Source organism: Glycine max, chromosome 1 (genome assembly GCF_000004515.6).
Source record: "Glycine max cultivar Williams 82 chromosome 1, Glycine_max_v4.0, whole genome shotgun sequence".
Classification (NCBI taxonomy): Eukaryota; Viridiplantae; Streptophyta; class Magnoliopsida; order Fabales; family Fabaceae; genus Glycine; species Glycine max.
In genome coordinates this window covers 46759687-46775311 of record NC_016088.4, presented here as the reverse complement: position 1 = coordinate 46775311, position 15625 = coordinate 46759687, and the positions used below count along the sequence as shown (strand labels likewise).

The 15625-nt window shown below is 33.4% G+C and overlaps 1 protein-coding gene and 1 long non-coding RNA gene across 6 annotated transcripts; both read right to left on the bottom strand.

Moving 5' to 3' along the window:
* Window positions 1-6262: 6262 nt before the first annotated feature.
* LOC102659952 (uncharacterized) lies at window positions 6263-11497 on the bottom strand. Of its 5 annotated transcripts, none has more exons than XM_026128347.2 (3): window positions 8958-11497; window positions 8389-8856; window positions 6264-7721 (listed from the first exon to the last, which is right to left on the bottom strand). In XM_026128347.2, the coding sequence occupies exons 2-3, from the start codon at window positions 8537-8539 to the stop codon at window positions 6691-6693; spliced, it is 1182 nt and encodes a 393-aa protein (XP_025984132.1). In that variant the 5' UTR covers window positions 8540-8856; window positions 8958-11497; the 3' UTR covers window positions 6264-6690. The 5 variants fall into 5 exon arrangements, with proteins under 5 accessions (XP_025984131.1, XP_025984132.1, XP_025984133.1 ...); XM_026128348.2 differs by having other exon boundaries at window positions 8389-9491; window positions 9602-11497; XM_026128350.2 differs by having other exon boundaries at window positions 8389-9093; window positions 9602-11497.
* Window positions 11498-11646: 149 nt separating this feature from the next.
* On the bottom strand, window positions 11647-14621 carry LOC113001484 (uncharacterized). The gene is made up of 3 exons (XR_003266884.2): window positions 14297-14621; window positions 13327-13572; window positions 11647-13182 (listed from the first exon to the last, which is right to left on the bottom strand). It is a non-coding gene; the product is annotated as an uncharacterized lncRNA (long non-coding RNA).
* Window positions 14622-15625: the final 1004 nt, after the last annotated feature.

The following is a 15625-nucleotide window of genomic DNA, read 5'->3' as shown; positions in this document are numbered from 1 at the left end:
AAATTTCAACACGTTTTAACTTATTAACATAAATCAACATCGGTTTTTTAAGGATAACAGATGTTAGGATGAATCTGTTAACATCGGTTTTCTAAAAACCGATGTTCAGTTCAACTCCTTAACATCGGTTTTGTCAAAACCGATGTTAACACTATGAAGTTAACATTGGTTTTTACAAAACCGATGTTAACATATTCATCTTAACCTCATGTTAACATCGGTTATTTAAATAACCGATGTTAACATTAAGTAGTTAACATCGGTTTTTATAAAACCGATGTTAAATAACTCCATTTATTTACAAAAATGCCACCGCGCTTTCGTTAACATCGGTTTTTACAATAACCGATGCTAATTGACCGATGTAGAAAGCCTTTTTTTTAGTAGTGACTACTACAAAATGTAGATGTAACATCATTAGGTTAACATCGATTTTCGATAAAACTAATGTCAAAAAAATCGCGGTGGCATAATTGTAAATAACGTGAGTTCGTTAACATCGGTTTTTCAAAAATCGATATTAACATGACTACGTTAACATCAATTTTTCAAAAAATCGATGTTAGGAAATTATTGGTTAACATCACTTGGTCAACATCGATTTTTTAGTGAAAATCGATGTTGAACCTACATTTAAAAAAATATGAACCAGAGCCCAATTTTCTCGTGCTCTCGTCTTTTCCGTCTAAGCACCCTCTTCGCCTCCACTCTTGGTGTCTTTGTCTTAGATCCCTACTTGTAAAAGTGTTGTGTCTTTGATCTCTAGTCTTCGCACTTTGGTGTCGACGTCTTCCGCCACTGTGACATCTCGCGTCCCCGTTAGGTACCTTCCCTCTATTCCATTCTTTCTCTTTGTATTTGGTTTCTTTGTGGCGTCAGGTACATCTCACACCAAGTACTTTCCCTGTCGTGTCGGCGTCAGCCTAAGCATTTAATGTTTTGTGTTATGTTTTCTTTATGGGCATAGAAATCCCAAGTCTGTTGATATAGTAAAGGTTTTGTACAATAACCTTCACTACTAAAAAAGCTATAATTTACGTCGTTGATTCTAAATCGGTTTTAGAGAACCGTCTTAGAAAGGCTCGCGGTGTCATTTTTGTAATAAAGTGAAACATAACAACAACGTTTATGCAGAACCGGCTTTGATGAGGTGTGCGGGATGGCGGAATGGTAATTTTGTAGTTTGGTGCAAAGACGGTTTTGTCCGAAAAACCGTCTTTGTTTGGTTAATATCGCGTTCATATATATTCGATCAGTACTCAATACTATTGCTAACCCAAGAAGCCCTAGCTAGCTATCGCGCACGCTCCCGTGACATTCATCCCCAGACTCCGCCGTGTGCACTTTGAGTGCGATGGAACATCCGCCGTCTCCCAGCATCGTGCTCGTGAACCCCAAATTAGGTATGTCTGATACTTCGAAGCTCCCTTCCCCTTTGTTTACCTGTACTTGTTATTCTCAACTTTGTACCCTTCTCCTTAAATTGGCACAGAGAACCTGTAGTAAGAAGGAGAAACAATAGACCCCCTATTAAGTTCCTCCATCGTCATCCCCTGTTCTCCCTCTAAGTATGTGTATAGTTTTACCAGGTTCCTCTTCATTTCCTCTAATTATGTGGTATTTTTTTTAGCTCTGTTAGATTGATGTTTTTTTGTTCCCTTAACAATTGTAGAAAAATGAGTAATTATTTCTCTCATTAGCTAGCAATTTCATGTCATCAGAGTATATGGATTACTTTTCTAACTTTTAGCCATACAATTTGGTAACTAATAAGTGGTAATCCAAAACAACTTTTGGAATACATAGTCGGAGCAAGCATGTTGATGATGTGAAATTTTTTTTGGCACAATTGTTAGTTACAACCTAAATTCCTATTCTCTCTTATTCATGTTTTACTCAAGGTAGTATAGTTGTATGAGGCGAAACAATTTATTTGAGAGATAAAAATTATCCTCAATTTAGCCTAATTTCTCTCTGAATTTAGCCTAATTTATTTTACTCGCTCAGCCACTCAGGATAATTTTTTCTCCTTCAACTTGCAATCAAGGAGATCTTGGCTTGGACTTGCTTGAATTGATTATTATTTGTATTTTGAGTTGAATATTTTTGGTATTCATGCTCTTGCTACTGTGGGCTTAATTGTGTTTTAGTCTTTTTTTATTGCAATTCAATAAAATGAGTAGAAAATTGTATATGATCAATTATACTTATCTTACATTTTAAAAAGGGATATAGATAATTTTTGTTGGGTCAATATTACCTACAGGAATTTTTTTTCTTTTCTTTTGTGAATTTCATATCTTATCCTCTTTTTTCTTTTTATCACCTTAGTATATAAAATTTGGCTTATTATTGCATTTTAGGCAACAAATGTTGGTGCCGAAGAAGTGCATTATGTATTTTGCGCTGATTGTGAATGTATTTTTTATGAGACAAAAAGATATAATGATTAAAACATGGGGGCTTTGAATTCTTCTCATTATGTCTGAAGTTGAAGATGTCATGTCCCTGCTATTTGCTTTTATATACTAGAACCATGATTACTTTTTGCTAGATATATTATAATCTTAAATCTTTTTTTTATATAAAAAAATCCTCCTTGATACTTTTAGCAGTATATAGATTTTCTTTTTTTATTTCTGTTTTATGATATGTTCACTATGCATTTAAGTTTCTTGATCCGGAGGATATGACCTTGTGCCTGCAGTATTGCTGATGGTGAGGCCAAGCTTGTGGAAGGCGAACTTTCAAAATCATTGCTGGAGAACTACAAATGCTATCTATGGGACTTTAGGGCTGAGGTAATTGTCCGGGTTGGCCGGGTAACACAAGTTGAAGAATGAAAAGCAGAATGTCAAGCAGCTGAGGTAATGCTATTGCAAGTTCCATCATTTCTTCATATGTTGGTTTGAAGTGAAGTCATTAATGTTACTAATATGTTCAGGAGTTTCTCACAAGTCAAAAAAGGCTGAAACTCCTGAATGACCATCAAAGGCCTATAAATAGGTGACTTGATCACAAATTAAAGAGAGAGTTTTGATTGATCAAAATGTTTTATCCTCTCAAAAGATTAAGAGAGTTTTGCTTGACAAAAATGTCTTATCCTCTCAAAAGACAATGAGAGAGATTCCAAAAGAACTTCATTGTCAAATTCTCTCTCAAAAGAAATCCTTAACCAAACACTTGCAAAATCTATAAGGATTCTTACATGATCTTCATTGTAATATTCTTCTCTTGAAGAGAGAATTCTTCTTCCACTCTTCTTATTCAATGAGATTGGTTAAGAGACTATGAGTCTCTTGTTGTAAAGCATCTGAACACAAGGATGGGTTGTCCCTGTGTGGTCAGACTTTGTAATGGATTTTACAAAGATAGTGAAAACTCAAGTTGAGTACTGGATGTAGGCACAAGGGTGTGGCTGAACCAGTATAAAACTGTGTTTGCATTATCTCTTCCCTTATCTTATTTATTTTGTTGCAATCAATTGTGTCTTGCATGTTTAAAGAACATTGTTAAATTGATTGTTGTTGCTTCTTCTTCATTCTAAGTCTATCCCTCTTAAGATTATTGAGGCCACAAGGTCCAACAAGTGGTATCAGAGCGGGATTCTTGTATAAAGTTTTAAAACATCAAGAATAGATATGACCTCGTCCAAATTTCCATTTCCTGAGGGAAATTCTATCAATAGGCTCTTATGTTCAATGGTGAGGGTTATCATTATTGGAAAACCCGAATGCAGATCTTTATGGAAGCCATAGATTTAAAGATATGGGAAGCCATTGAATTTGATTCCTTTAAATATATAAAATGGAATGATGATGAAAGAAGAAAGAAGAAGATTTCTCCTTAGCCCCAAAATGCTGAATGCGATCAATCTGGGCACATGAGATTCAGTTGTCCTGTCTTCAAAAGAATGAAAAATCTGACAAGAGGAATTTCAAAGAGAATAAAGAAAAGAAAGGATACATCACTTAGGAAGATAATGTCATAAATTCTGCAAGTGATTTAGAGAATAAAATCATAAGTCTATGTATCATGATGAAAGACTATGAAAACGGAGAAGAGCAAAGTTGATATATTGATAGCAATTTCTCCAAACACATGGCATGCATCACAGTTTATTCATATTTCTCCCCAAGATAAGTGGATATGTGATTTATGAAGACAACAAACAAAGACCACATCTCTCCCCAAGAAAAGTGAATCTCAAGAAAAGTGAATATGTGATTTATGGAGACAACAAAGGTAACTTGATCAACAAGTCCAATAAGTGATATCAAATGATACCAACAGGTCATTTGTCTTTGATTGATTACTTTTGATGCTTGTTTTCTACTTGAGTTTAGATTGTCCTTGATGATTGATTGATTGTGTTCTTTGATTGATGTGTTTGTTTTTGCTTGATTGATATTCAATGTTTGTTAGTTTGATTGATTGATTATATTTTATAATTGATTAATTATGGTTGTTGATTGTTTTTTATTGAGTTTTGATTGTCTTTGATAATTGTTTTTTATTGTGTTTTGTTGATTGCTTTTGATTGTATATTTGATTGATTGTCTTTGATGTTTGTTCCTGATTGAGTTTTTTATTGTCTTTAAAGAATCTATTAAAATTTTCAAATTAGTTTCATATTTTAAGAAAACTATTTCAAATTTAGAAAAGGAAATTTTGAAATTGAAATTTAAAATTTGAATTTGAAAAGTGAAATTTGAAAAGCTAAATTTGAAAATTGAAATTTGAATATTTTTTTAATAGAAATAATTGTACATAATTAGTTGATTGTTAATTTAATTAATTTGATTCGAAATGTTTGATGATTGAATTTGATTGTGATTGTGTTTGATTGATTGTGTTTTTGTGAGTGCAAAATAGTTTATTTTAATGCCTTTTGGTATCACTTGATTTTGATACATTACAACAAGTGGTAACATTTTTCTCCTCTCTATTCATGATTTGTTTTTGATGTTGACAAAGAGGGAGAAAAAGATAAAAGATAAAATAGTAAGGAAAAATTATCTATTCTTTATGAGACAACTTTTTATATATGAAAAGTTGGAAATCTTCAATTGTCTCATATAAGAAATCATTGTAAAACCAAGGGGGAGTAAACTATATGCAAATAGATATTTTCTTTGTTGTTGCTCCTAACCTACAGGTGGTTGTCATCATCAAAAAGGGGGAGAATGTAAATCATGAAGATTTTGATGATATCAAGAAGAATTTGCTTGAGAAAGAGGGAGAATGTAAATCATGCAAGCTTTGGTGGTGTTGAGAAGAAATCACATGTTTGTCATCATCAAAAAGGGAGAGAATATGAATGTATGTATACATGATTTTGATGATGTCAAAAGAAGAATCAAACAAGGCTCATTTTGATTCAAGATTGTTTCAACAAACAAAGCCTTGATTCAAGATTTCTTCAAGATCAAGCCTTGCCTCACAATGAAAGGTTTCAAGTTATTCAAGGCACATGTAATCGATTACCAATACATGTAATCTATTACCAATGGTTTGAAAGTGTGTATGTGTAATCGATTACCAGAGACTCTGAATGTTGGGAATTCAAATTTTAAATGAAGAGTCACAACTATTCAAGAAATATAATTGTGTAATCGATTACACAAACATTGTAATCGATTACCAGTGGAGAGTTTTCAAAAAATCTGTCAACAGTCACATCTTTTCATTGGATTTGTGAATGACCATCAAAGGCCTATAAATAGGTGACTTGGGCACAAATTAAAGAGAGAGTTTTGATTTATCAAAATGTTTTATCCTCTCAAAAGATTAAGAGAGTTTTGCATGGCAAAAATGTCTTATCCTCTCAAAAGACAATGAGAGAGATTCCAAAAGAACTTCATTGTCAAATTCTCTCTCAAAAGAAATCCTCGACCAAACACTTGCAAAATCTATAAGGATTCTTACATGATCTTCATTGTAATATTCTTCTCTTGAAGAGAGAATTCTTCTTCCATTCTTCTTATTCAATGAGATTGGTTAAGAGACTGTGAGTCTCTTGTTGTAAAGCATCTAAACACAAGGGATGGGTTGTCCCTGTGTGGTTCAGACTTTGTAATGGATTTTACAAAGATAGTGGAAAACTCAAGTGGGTTGCTTAAGTACTGGATGTAGGCACAAGGGTGTGGCCGAACCAGTATAAAATTGTGTTTGCATTATCTCTTCCCTTATCTTATTTATTTTGTTGCAATCAATTGTGTCTTGCATGTTTAAAGAACATTGTTAAATTGATTATTGTTGCTTCTTCTGCATTCTAAGTCTATCCCTCTTAAGATTATTGAGGCCACAAGGTCCAACAGGCATTCTTTACCTTTTTAATCATTGAATCCCACATCTCATATACTAGATGGAGAGATGAAGCTTTTGTATATGTTCTTCTAAGAACATCATAGATAGGGCTAGTGAAAGAAACAATATAATCAACCTTATCCCACCATTTATCATCCAACAAAGTATCTTTCACAAATTTAGTCTTTGCAACATCATCTTCCTTATAAGAAGACCATTGGTCACTAATGACCATCTCTTGGAGTCCTTTCTTCAATTGCTTGAATCTCTTGAGCATTACAATAATGGAGGCAAATCTTGTTGGAGCAATGGATAGCAATTTCAATGAATTGAATGAATTGAAAATTGAAAGTCTCATAGAGTGACTCATGACAAAGTTTTTTACAAACATTGCATCATCCGCAATTTGGGTGATCCAAGAACATTCTTCATAAGCAATATTGTTTTTTTTGTATTCTTGGCTGCACATATGTTCTTTAAAGAAAGATTTAATGTATGAACAACACATGGAGTCCAATAGATGGAAGGAAACTCAGCCTCAATTATTAAACTTGCTGCTTTACAAACAGTTGCATTATCCGTCACTATTTGCACAACATTTGAGTGCCCAACCTCCATAATTACCTCCCTCATATGTTTGGCAATGAAATCCTTGTCTTTGATCTCATTTGAACAATCGATGGTCTTTAAAAACATAGGTCCACTCTCTGTGACAGCCATGAAATTAATAAGAGATCTTCTTTGTGAGTCAGTCCATCCATCACTAACAATGCTCACACACTTTTGGCTCCATGCATTTTTAATTGGTTGTAACAAATTCTCCACATGTCTTCTCTCATTTTGAAGTAATGTTGTCCTTAATTTATTATAACCTGGAGGTTGGTAACCACTGATCTGATTATTGGCAGCATAGGCAAATGCCTTCCTATAATGAGGATTTCTTGCTAAATGAAAAGGCAGCCCCGAAGAGTAAAACATCCTAGCAATTTCATGATCAAGTGTCTCTCTATCTTGAAAATTAAAGGCATTTTCTACAGTTGATGTCTTTCTCTTTTTTGGATCAACACCAAGAGTGTTTGTATCCATTTGGTGTTGAGTAGAAACCAGAGGCAATGACACAGATTTTGTTTTTGACCTCTCCACCCTCAATGTAGCCTCATTGTCTATCTTCTTCAAATCTATAAGTTTGGCAATTGTTACCTTTTGACAAACTCTAACTCCATTTCCCGTCATCTTCAACAAGTGTGCCCTCACTCTAGTATAAGACCCATTAAAGGTAAAATCACAAATATTACATTTTATCTCATAATTTCCACCACCACCTACACTTTTTATCTTTGTAACATAGGTCCATAAAGGTTTGGTATCATCATCTTGTTCTTTAGCTTGACTAGGACTAGAAGCACTCATCTCTACAACAATTTAAAAAAATAAAAGTTGAATGTAAACAATTTCTAAGTAAAAAACAAACAACAAAAATCAATTTCTAATCAATGTTGTTCTTGTCTTACTAGCCATGTTGTAGCTTAATTTTGTAGCTTAATTTTATTCAAAACAGAACTATTCAAAATAATTTTAGTTTTTGTAAATTATTTGTTTTATTTTTTATTTTTTAAACAATTTAGATACCTTTTTTAGCAAATAATTTTTTTAAGAATAAATAGGAAAATAAATAAACATTCAAATTCATAGAGTTACTACATTCAAATTACTTTTTATATTTTTTGAACAGCACAAAGAAAGAGAAAGAGTTAACGCATAAAATAAAGAAGCAGCATATAACAAAGAAAGAAAGAGAAATTTGCTTTTTACAATAAAATAAAGAAGTAGGGTACTTGCAACAACCAACGGATAACAATTAACAACACAAACAAAGCCAACGGATAACAACACAAATATAGAGAAAGAGAGAGAATGTGCAAAAAGTTTAAAGCCATTTGAACAAAGTGGAACCACACTAAACACGGACAAATCAGAGGTGAGGGACCCAAGGCACATCGTCATCAACCCTTCAAAGGCAGTGAGAAAAACCAGAGGCAACGAGAAAAACCAGAGAAGAAATAGGGAGCAAGGGCCTACCTACGCGGGGAAGGAAACGGACGCGGCACTGTGCAACAATGGAGGCGCTTGCAGGAACAACAAGGAGAAGACATAGAAGAGCTATTCTTTTGGTAAGCATTTTTAAATAAATAATAAAAATACCTAAGGCTTGTTGGGCTGTGACGCGCATGTCTACTTGGTGGGCCGCGTCCAACCGCCCGTGTCTTACTGTTCAACCGTGTCCGGTGACGGTGGAGGAAACAGACACCGCGTTGCACCGGAGTCGTACCCGCATGCGTGTCTGGTGCGAGTCCGACGCGGGACACGCCGGTGATGAGCCGCGTCCGTGCTTCTTATCATACGAAGACAAGACGATTGTCGGAGATGGAGAAGATGACCTACCTGCCTGAGAAGGAATGGCAGAGATGGAGAACAACTGTCAGAGGTGGAGCAATGTACGTTTAGATTTAGGACTTTAGGGCTCTCTAGCTTTGAGTTTGTTGAATCCTACAAGGAAAAGCAACAGAAAAAAATACCCAAATGTTAAACAACGTCATTTTGACATTAAAAAATAAAAATTTAATGTTTTTTCTTTGAACTGTGCAAACCATCCAAACTGTTGGTTTTCATGATTCCTGGTCGGTTCATCCAATTTAATACCAGTTCGTTGCTATAGTGGTTTTAGGAGTTGATTTGACTGGTCAGATAACCTGTTCCCGATTTAACTGGTTGGTCCAGTCTAATCTATCAACCATGATTAAAAGTAATTAGACCAAAAGCTATTAAAACTAATCACCAAAATAATGACAAAACTTTCATTAATTCATTTGATTGAACCACAAAAGGAGTCATTACAATGACAACAAAGTTTACCATTTTTTCTTTACAAAACAACTACAACAACACATAAATGGAATACCACTACATTTTCCTCATTACATACATTACAAAACCAACCCACTAAATCATCAATAGAAAATTATTCCTTATTCTCTCCTTCCCAATTTTAATCTTTAGTTTCTCAATTTTTTTCAAATACATGTTCGTCGTCCCTTGAGAACACCCACATCCATCGTTAGCTTCATTACCATAGACAATTGTGTTGTCCAGGTGATCATGGCATAAAAAAATCTTGTAACCTTCTAAAAAATATAAAAATCAGAAGAAATTAGCACACTAAAATCAGAACACCTGTGCATACAACCCCCACAAACCCCCCTTCCCGAAATTGAATGCAAATAAAGGCACATACAAAGAAAAGAAGCAGCATGAGAAGGTAAAGTAAATCGTGACTCTACAGCCACAAATAGGGATAAAAGGCCTTCAATTTGCTGACATAGAAGCCTCACTGGTTGCCATTGACGAAGCACTCACAATTGCCCTCCAAGTTGTTTCTCTCAACTCTTTCTCTTACGAAAATGAAGACATCCCTAAAACAAAAGAAGAGATGGAAATTCATGCGACCCACTTACCAAGTTGGGTCTTTCTTTTGTTTAAATAATAATATATTATATTAGCATATATTTTAAAAACAAATAAACAAAGCCACATCAGCTTCATTCAAAGGCCACTGATACAATGTCACATGTGTCTGTTAGCCATGTCATGTATTTTGTAATGGAGATTGACCAGAAGGATTTAAAACAAAAAAATGAAATTGCAGGGACGAAAGTGAAATTCTTTTTTTACAGGAACGAAATGCACAAAAGCGCATAATTATAGGAAAAAAATATTTAAACCTTTAACTTATTATCAATTTAAAATCATCATAAAGTGCATTTCATAGGTGCTGCAAAATTTAAAACACTAATGATGTTAATTTCAAGTTAATGAGAAAACCAAAATGATTCAAAGCTAAAAGTTAAAGCACCAAAATAATTTTTTTTAAGGATAAAGGACCAAAACAAATTTTCACAATAAGACAAAGGATCCTTAGTATAATTTTACCTATATATTTCCAAAGTTGTTAGGCCTTAAATGATCTATTATAGACATTTTTACAAAGAATGTCATGCATTATCAATATCTTTTTGCCTATGTATAAATGACTTTTGACTCTCTTTTTCAAAACAATTTTTTTTTTCAAATTAATACTTTTTAAAGTTTTCTCTAATAAAATAAATTTTGATAATGAGTCCTCTTATTTTAGTTTTCAAATTGATTATGCTTTATTTATTCATCATTTCATCATGATATTGGTTCCAAAAAAATTTAAATAAGAATTTTTTTTCTTTTTTTTTGTGCATGGTCACTTATACTACATCAAACACTTGGTGCTCTAGGTTCTTGGGCATCAAAAGCTTCACGACACAAAAGGAGAATTTAATAGAATATAATAATGTTCTAGGTTTCCAATAGTCAAGATTGAACCATCATTTCAAATGCTTTGAAGGAGCGTCTACATATCAAGAATGCAATAAAAGAAATGTTCTAAATGCAGCCTGCAAACCATCTTTTGATTCAAAACCACATGCATCTGCTCCCAAAAACATTTTGGACTCTAATAAATTTCTTAGTTGTCCTTTACAAGAGTTTTGTTAATCCTCGAATGTTATTGTTAATATGTTAGAAAGTGAGTTTTGGCTTAACTCAATCCTACAAAATCGGCTTGTAAGATGAGGATTGCTCCACTTATATAGTTTATCTCGACACTATCTTTATTAGATGTGGGACTTCAACATGCCCCATTTTCCTTATGGCTACCCACCATGTGGGACTTTCAACACACCCCTCTATCTAGGCGTGATCACACCTCCCCTCACGCTCGAGGCTACTTGCCTAGAGCGTGACAAACATAGGGATCCATTTAGGATAGGCTCTGATACCATGTTAGAAAGTGAGTTTGGGCTTAACTCAACCCTACAAAACCGACTTATAAGGTGAGGATTGCTCCCCACTTATCCTACACCTCTCAAGTCATTTCACAAAGTCGAACTAAAGTCAAGCTCAACAGGGTCTTCTTTCCCCGCTGATTCCGCCAAGTTGGACATGTGTGCAAGTCAACGAGCAAGTAAACCTGTAAGGCTCAAGGAAGCTGATTGGTGGGATCCCCCTGTGGGTTGCACCACCGACCGACCCTAATCTTCTGTGAAGGGTTCGAGTGAGAGCATACCTGTCGGGACCCGAAAGATGGTGAACTATGCCTGAGCAGGGCGAAGCCAGAGGAAACTCTGTTGGAGGCCCGCAACGATACTAACGTGCAAATCGTTTGTCTGACTTGGGTATAGGGGTGAAAGACTAATCAAACCATCTAGTAATTGGTTCCCTCCGAAGTTTTCCTCAGGATAGCGGGCGAGTTCTATTGGATAAAGCCAATGATTATAGGCATCAAGGGCGGAACGCCCTCGACCTATTCTCAAACTTTAAATAGGTAGGGTCCAGCGGATGGAAGAGCACCGCACGTTGCGTGGTGTTTAGTGTGCCTCCGGTGGCCCTTGAAAATCCAGAGGACCGAGTGCCTCCCACACCCGATCGTACTCATAACCGCATTAAGTCTCCTAGGTGAACAACCTCTGGTCAATGGAAAAATGTAGGCAAGGAAGTCCACAAAATGGATCCCTATGTTTGCCACGCTCTAGGCAGGTAGCCTTGAGCGTGAGGGGAGGTGTGGTCACACCTAGATAGAGGAGTGTGTTGAAAGTCCCACATGGCGGGTAGCCATGAGGAAAATGGGACATGTTGAAGTCTCACACCGAATAAAGATAGTGCCGAGATAAATTATATAAGTGGGAAGTAATCCTCAGCTTACAAGTCGATTTTGTAGGGTTGAGTTAAACCTAAACTCACTTTCTGACATAATACTTAATATAACTCTTTTTTGGATAATAACAATAACTTTAATGTTTCGGCCATGTCATTTTTGCAATAAAAAATGTCATTTTAATTTGTCCCTGGACAGACATTATGCACAATATCTTCTTCCCTCCTTAAAGTGGAGCAATTATTAGATATATCTATATCATTTTTTTACGGTTGTTGTGCTACAGGTGAGACTCCAAACATGTGTATTTCTTTTCAAATAACCAATTGTATGCTACCTTTTAAACTTTATAAATATTTTGAGCTTTTAAAATGTTTCAAAGTTGTGATAGTACCTCAATTGTTTATCGCAATTTATGTTAGTGTTATAAATCAATTGTATGACTTTGAAATAGACAAGGTATGAAACTTACAATTAAAAATAAATAATATAGATTAATAATAAATTACTTTTTTGTCTTTTGGTCTTATATATCATTCCATTAAAAAAATATAATAATGACATAATATTTGTCTACTTTATCTAAAGTTGGATGTTCAAAAACATACAAAGACTAAGAATATATAAGAATATCTTTTTTTTTTCTAGACCACATGTATCATCTATCGAAGGTAGTCCTGTTCAAGCTAGATAAAATCATTATATACGATAAAGCTTCCCATAAGAAGTACCTATAGGAGAAAAAAATTTAAAAAAATGAAATAAACTTTTTCATAAGCTGAAATTATCTTATATATAAATTAATTTCTAGAAACTCTCTCATATCAGGTTTTCCAAAAGTTGATTTATTATTCATCTTGATTATTTATTTCTTATAGTAAGTTTCATACCTTGTCTATTTGAATGTCAAACACTTGGTTTATAGTATTAATATAAATTTCGATGAACAACTGAAGCACCACAGCCTAAAACATTTTAAAAACTCAAAATATTAATGAAGTTAAAATGGAAGCTTACAATTGACAAGAGAAATAACATATTTGGAGTCTCACCTCTAACACATACACCGACAAAAAATGTAGATAAATCTGATAGTTTCTCAGAATAAGAGACCAAGAAATTGCACATAATGCCTGCCAAAAACAAATAAAAATGACCTATTTAAGACATTAAAGATATTGCTGGTATCCAAAAAAAAATACGAATAAACTGAATTAAGTATTAACAATAACATTTGAGGATTATTTGAGAGTAACATTAGAAAAGTTTGAACTTACAATGCCGATCATGCATATGGAAAGGTAAACTTGTAGAAAACAAATGGCAAAGTTTTAGAGACTCCAAAATGATTTTAGGATCGAAACCACGAGGCTTTTACAACATATTGTATGTTGCATTCTTGATATGTAGACCCTCCTTCAATGCATTTGTAAGATGGTTCAAACTTGGCTGTTGTACCTTCGTAACTTTATATTTCATTTGAGTTTTTCTTTTGTGTTGTGAAGCTTTTGATGCATTAGAACCTACATCACCAATTATTAGATGCATTAGTGGCCAAGCACGAAAAAAAAAAAAAAAGATTCTTGTTTTAAAATTATTGTACTAGGATCACGATGAAATGAAATGATGAATCAAAAGAAAGAATAATCAATTTGAAAACTAAAATAAGAGAAGTCACTACCAAAATGTATTTTATTGGACAAAACATTAAATTTGATTTCTTCCTATTTTTTGTTTACTGTTTTTCTTGGATTTTATAAAACCTTAAGAATTAAAAGAAAAATCATTTTTAAATAAATGGATTTTTTTGAATAATTTATTTTTGACATGACACTCCAATTATTGCTCCCAGTAATATATCCTTAAGTTCTTAGAAAATCAAAGTCACATAGTTTTGAAAATATTATTTTGTTTTTAAAAAATTCTTTTCTCTGAAAAGTTATTTTGAGATATTCAAGAAGTGAAGTAATGATACTAAAGGTTAATCAAAGGAATAGAGATATATATATTAGTTATACTTGCATAGTAAATATTCACAGGGGAATGTTTACTCCGCCAGAGATTTGTCAAATGGCTCCTCATATTAGTCAGTAAATAATTTTATGATGAAAAATTGACCAACTTGATAAAAAAAATAAAAAAAAAGTTGACGAAAAACACAAAGCTAAAAAAGTTGACCAAAAACCCAAAGCTAAATGATAACAAAGAAGAAAGTAATGAGTGATGTGAGAAAGGACACATAGGTACCAGTTGTGATGACTGAATAAGGTTTAGGAGAAGATATAGCAATCCCCGAATCCATGGAAATTAACTGAACCAAATACTAACTTGCAAATTTATATGTAATTTGATCGATCTACAAATTTATATACTCCATCATAAGTGAGCTGTGGGCATACTCCATCATACGTGGGCTGTGGGCAACCAGAACTTCTTGCTGGTTGTTAAACACAACTGTCAGAAAGACTAATCAACAGAACGTGAAGTTGCCACGAAGAAAAAACCATTAAAATGTGAGCTAGTACGAATTGATTTTTGTATAATACTCGAGTTTAACAGGTATGTAGATATTTTCAGAAAATCTAGAAGTTAAACTCGATTGATATAATTTTAATTAAGATACATTTAGTAATTATCATGTATAATTGGATGATAATATAAAAACTTAATACATATTATATTTTATCTCCTGTCAAAACCTAATTGTAGTAAGGTTTAAATATGAATTTAGGTTCTGTATTATATTTACGACAAATCTCGATGGTTAAGACAATGAGTGAAGGGCCCAGTTAGATGAATGGACCAATCAAATATACGACTCCCAATGTGCTCTTCGTTTTTCTCAATTGGCGCTATGCAATCCATTGGCTGAAAGCAACACATTCAAGTTGCCAAGTTAGACTCGTGCTCTAAGAAAAGTAAAAACAGACCCGATCGATTTAATATAATAATAAAAAATTGGTGAATTAATTTAGTGTCCGAAATAAATCACAGAATCGATTTTAAGAAAATAAAAGCACATGTGTACGTGCCAAGTTATCAGTAGTGGTACTAAAAAGAAAGTTACATTTGTTTTGCTTTATATGAATTGGAAGTAAAACTTCAAATGAGTATTTATTTTACGTTCAATCATCTAAAATAATGTTAAGGATAACCTAATTTTATGTAAATATAAATATGTTTGCTTTCATGTGAAAAGAAAAAAACAAATTGAAACTGATATATGTGATGAGCTCATGTAATACTCAGTGCAGGACCTACCACTATCAATATATTTGTTGAAAGTTGAAACGTCTATGCAACCTTTCCACCATGTGGTGTCATCCATGTGATTTAATTAGCCATATCTAATACTTAAAAATTGTTTTAAAGCTAAACGTTAAAATAAAAGTTCTAAAAAAATTACTTGTTAGATGATTTTAATTTTAAAAATTTTAAAGCTGCTTGCCTCTTTCTAAATTAAAAGTTATTCCGCATTTTTTAAAATTTTTTAAAATTAATTCCCTCATTCAATGATAAAACATATTAATCAATATAAATTTATTTTAATCAAAATAAAAACAGATAAACATTATA

Bases quoted from the DNA above. Each gene is read 5' to 3' on its own strand.
- LOC102659952 (XM_026128346.2), bottom strand. From the start codon at position 8,539: ATGCGCGTCACAGCCCAACAAGCCTTAGGTATTTTTATTATTTATTTA. The intron at 7,722-8,388 runs GTAGGCCCTTGC...AAATTGTTGTAG, and splicing joins CCGTTTCCTTCCCCGCGTAG to AGATGAGTGCTTCTAGTCCT.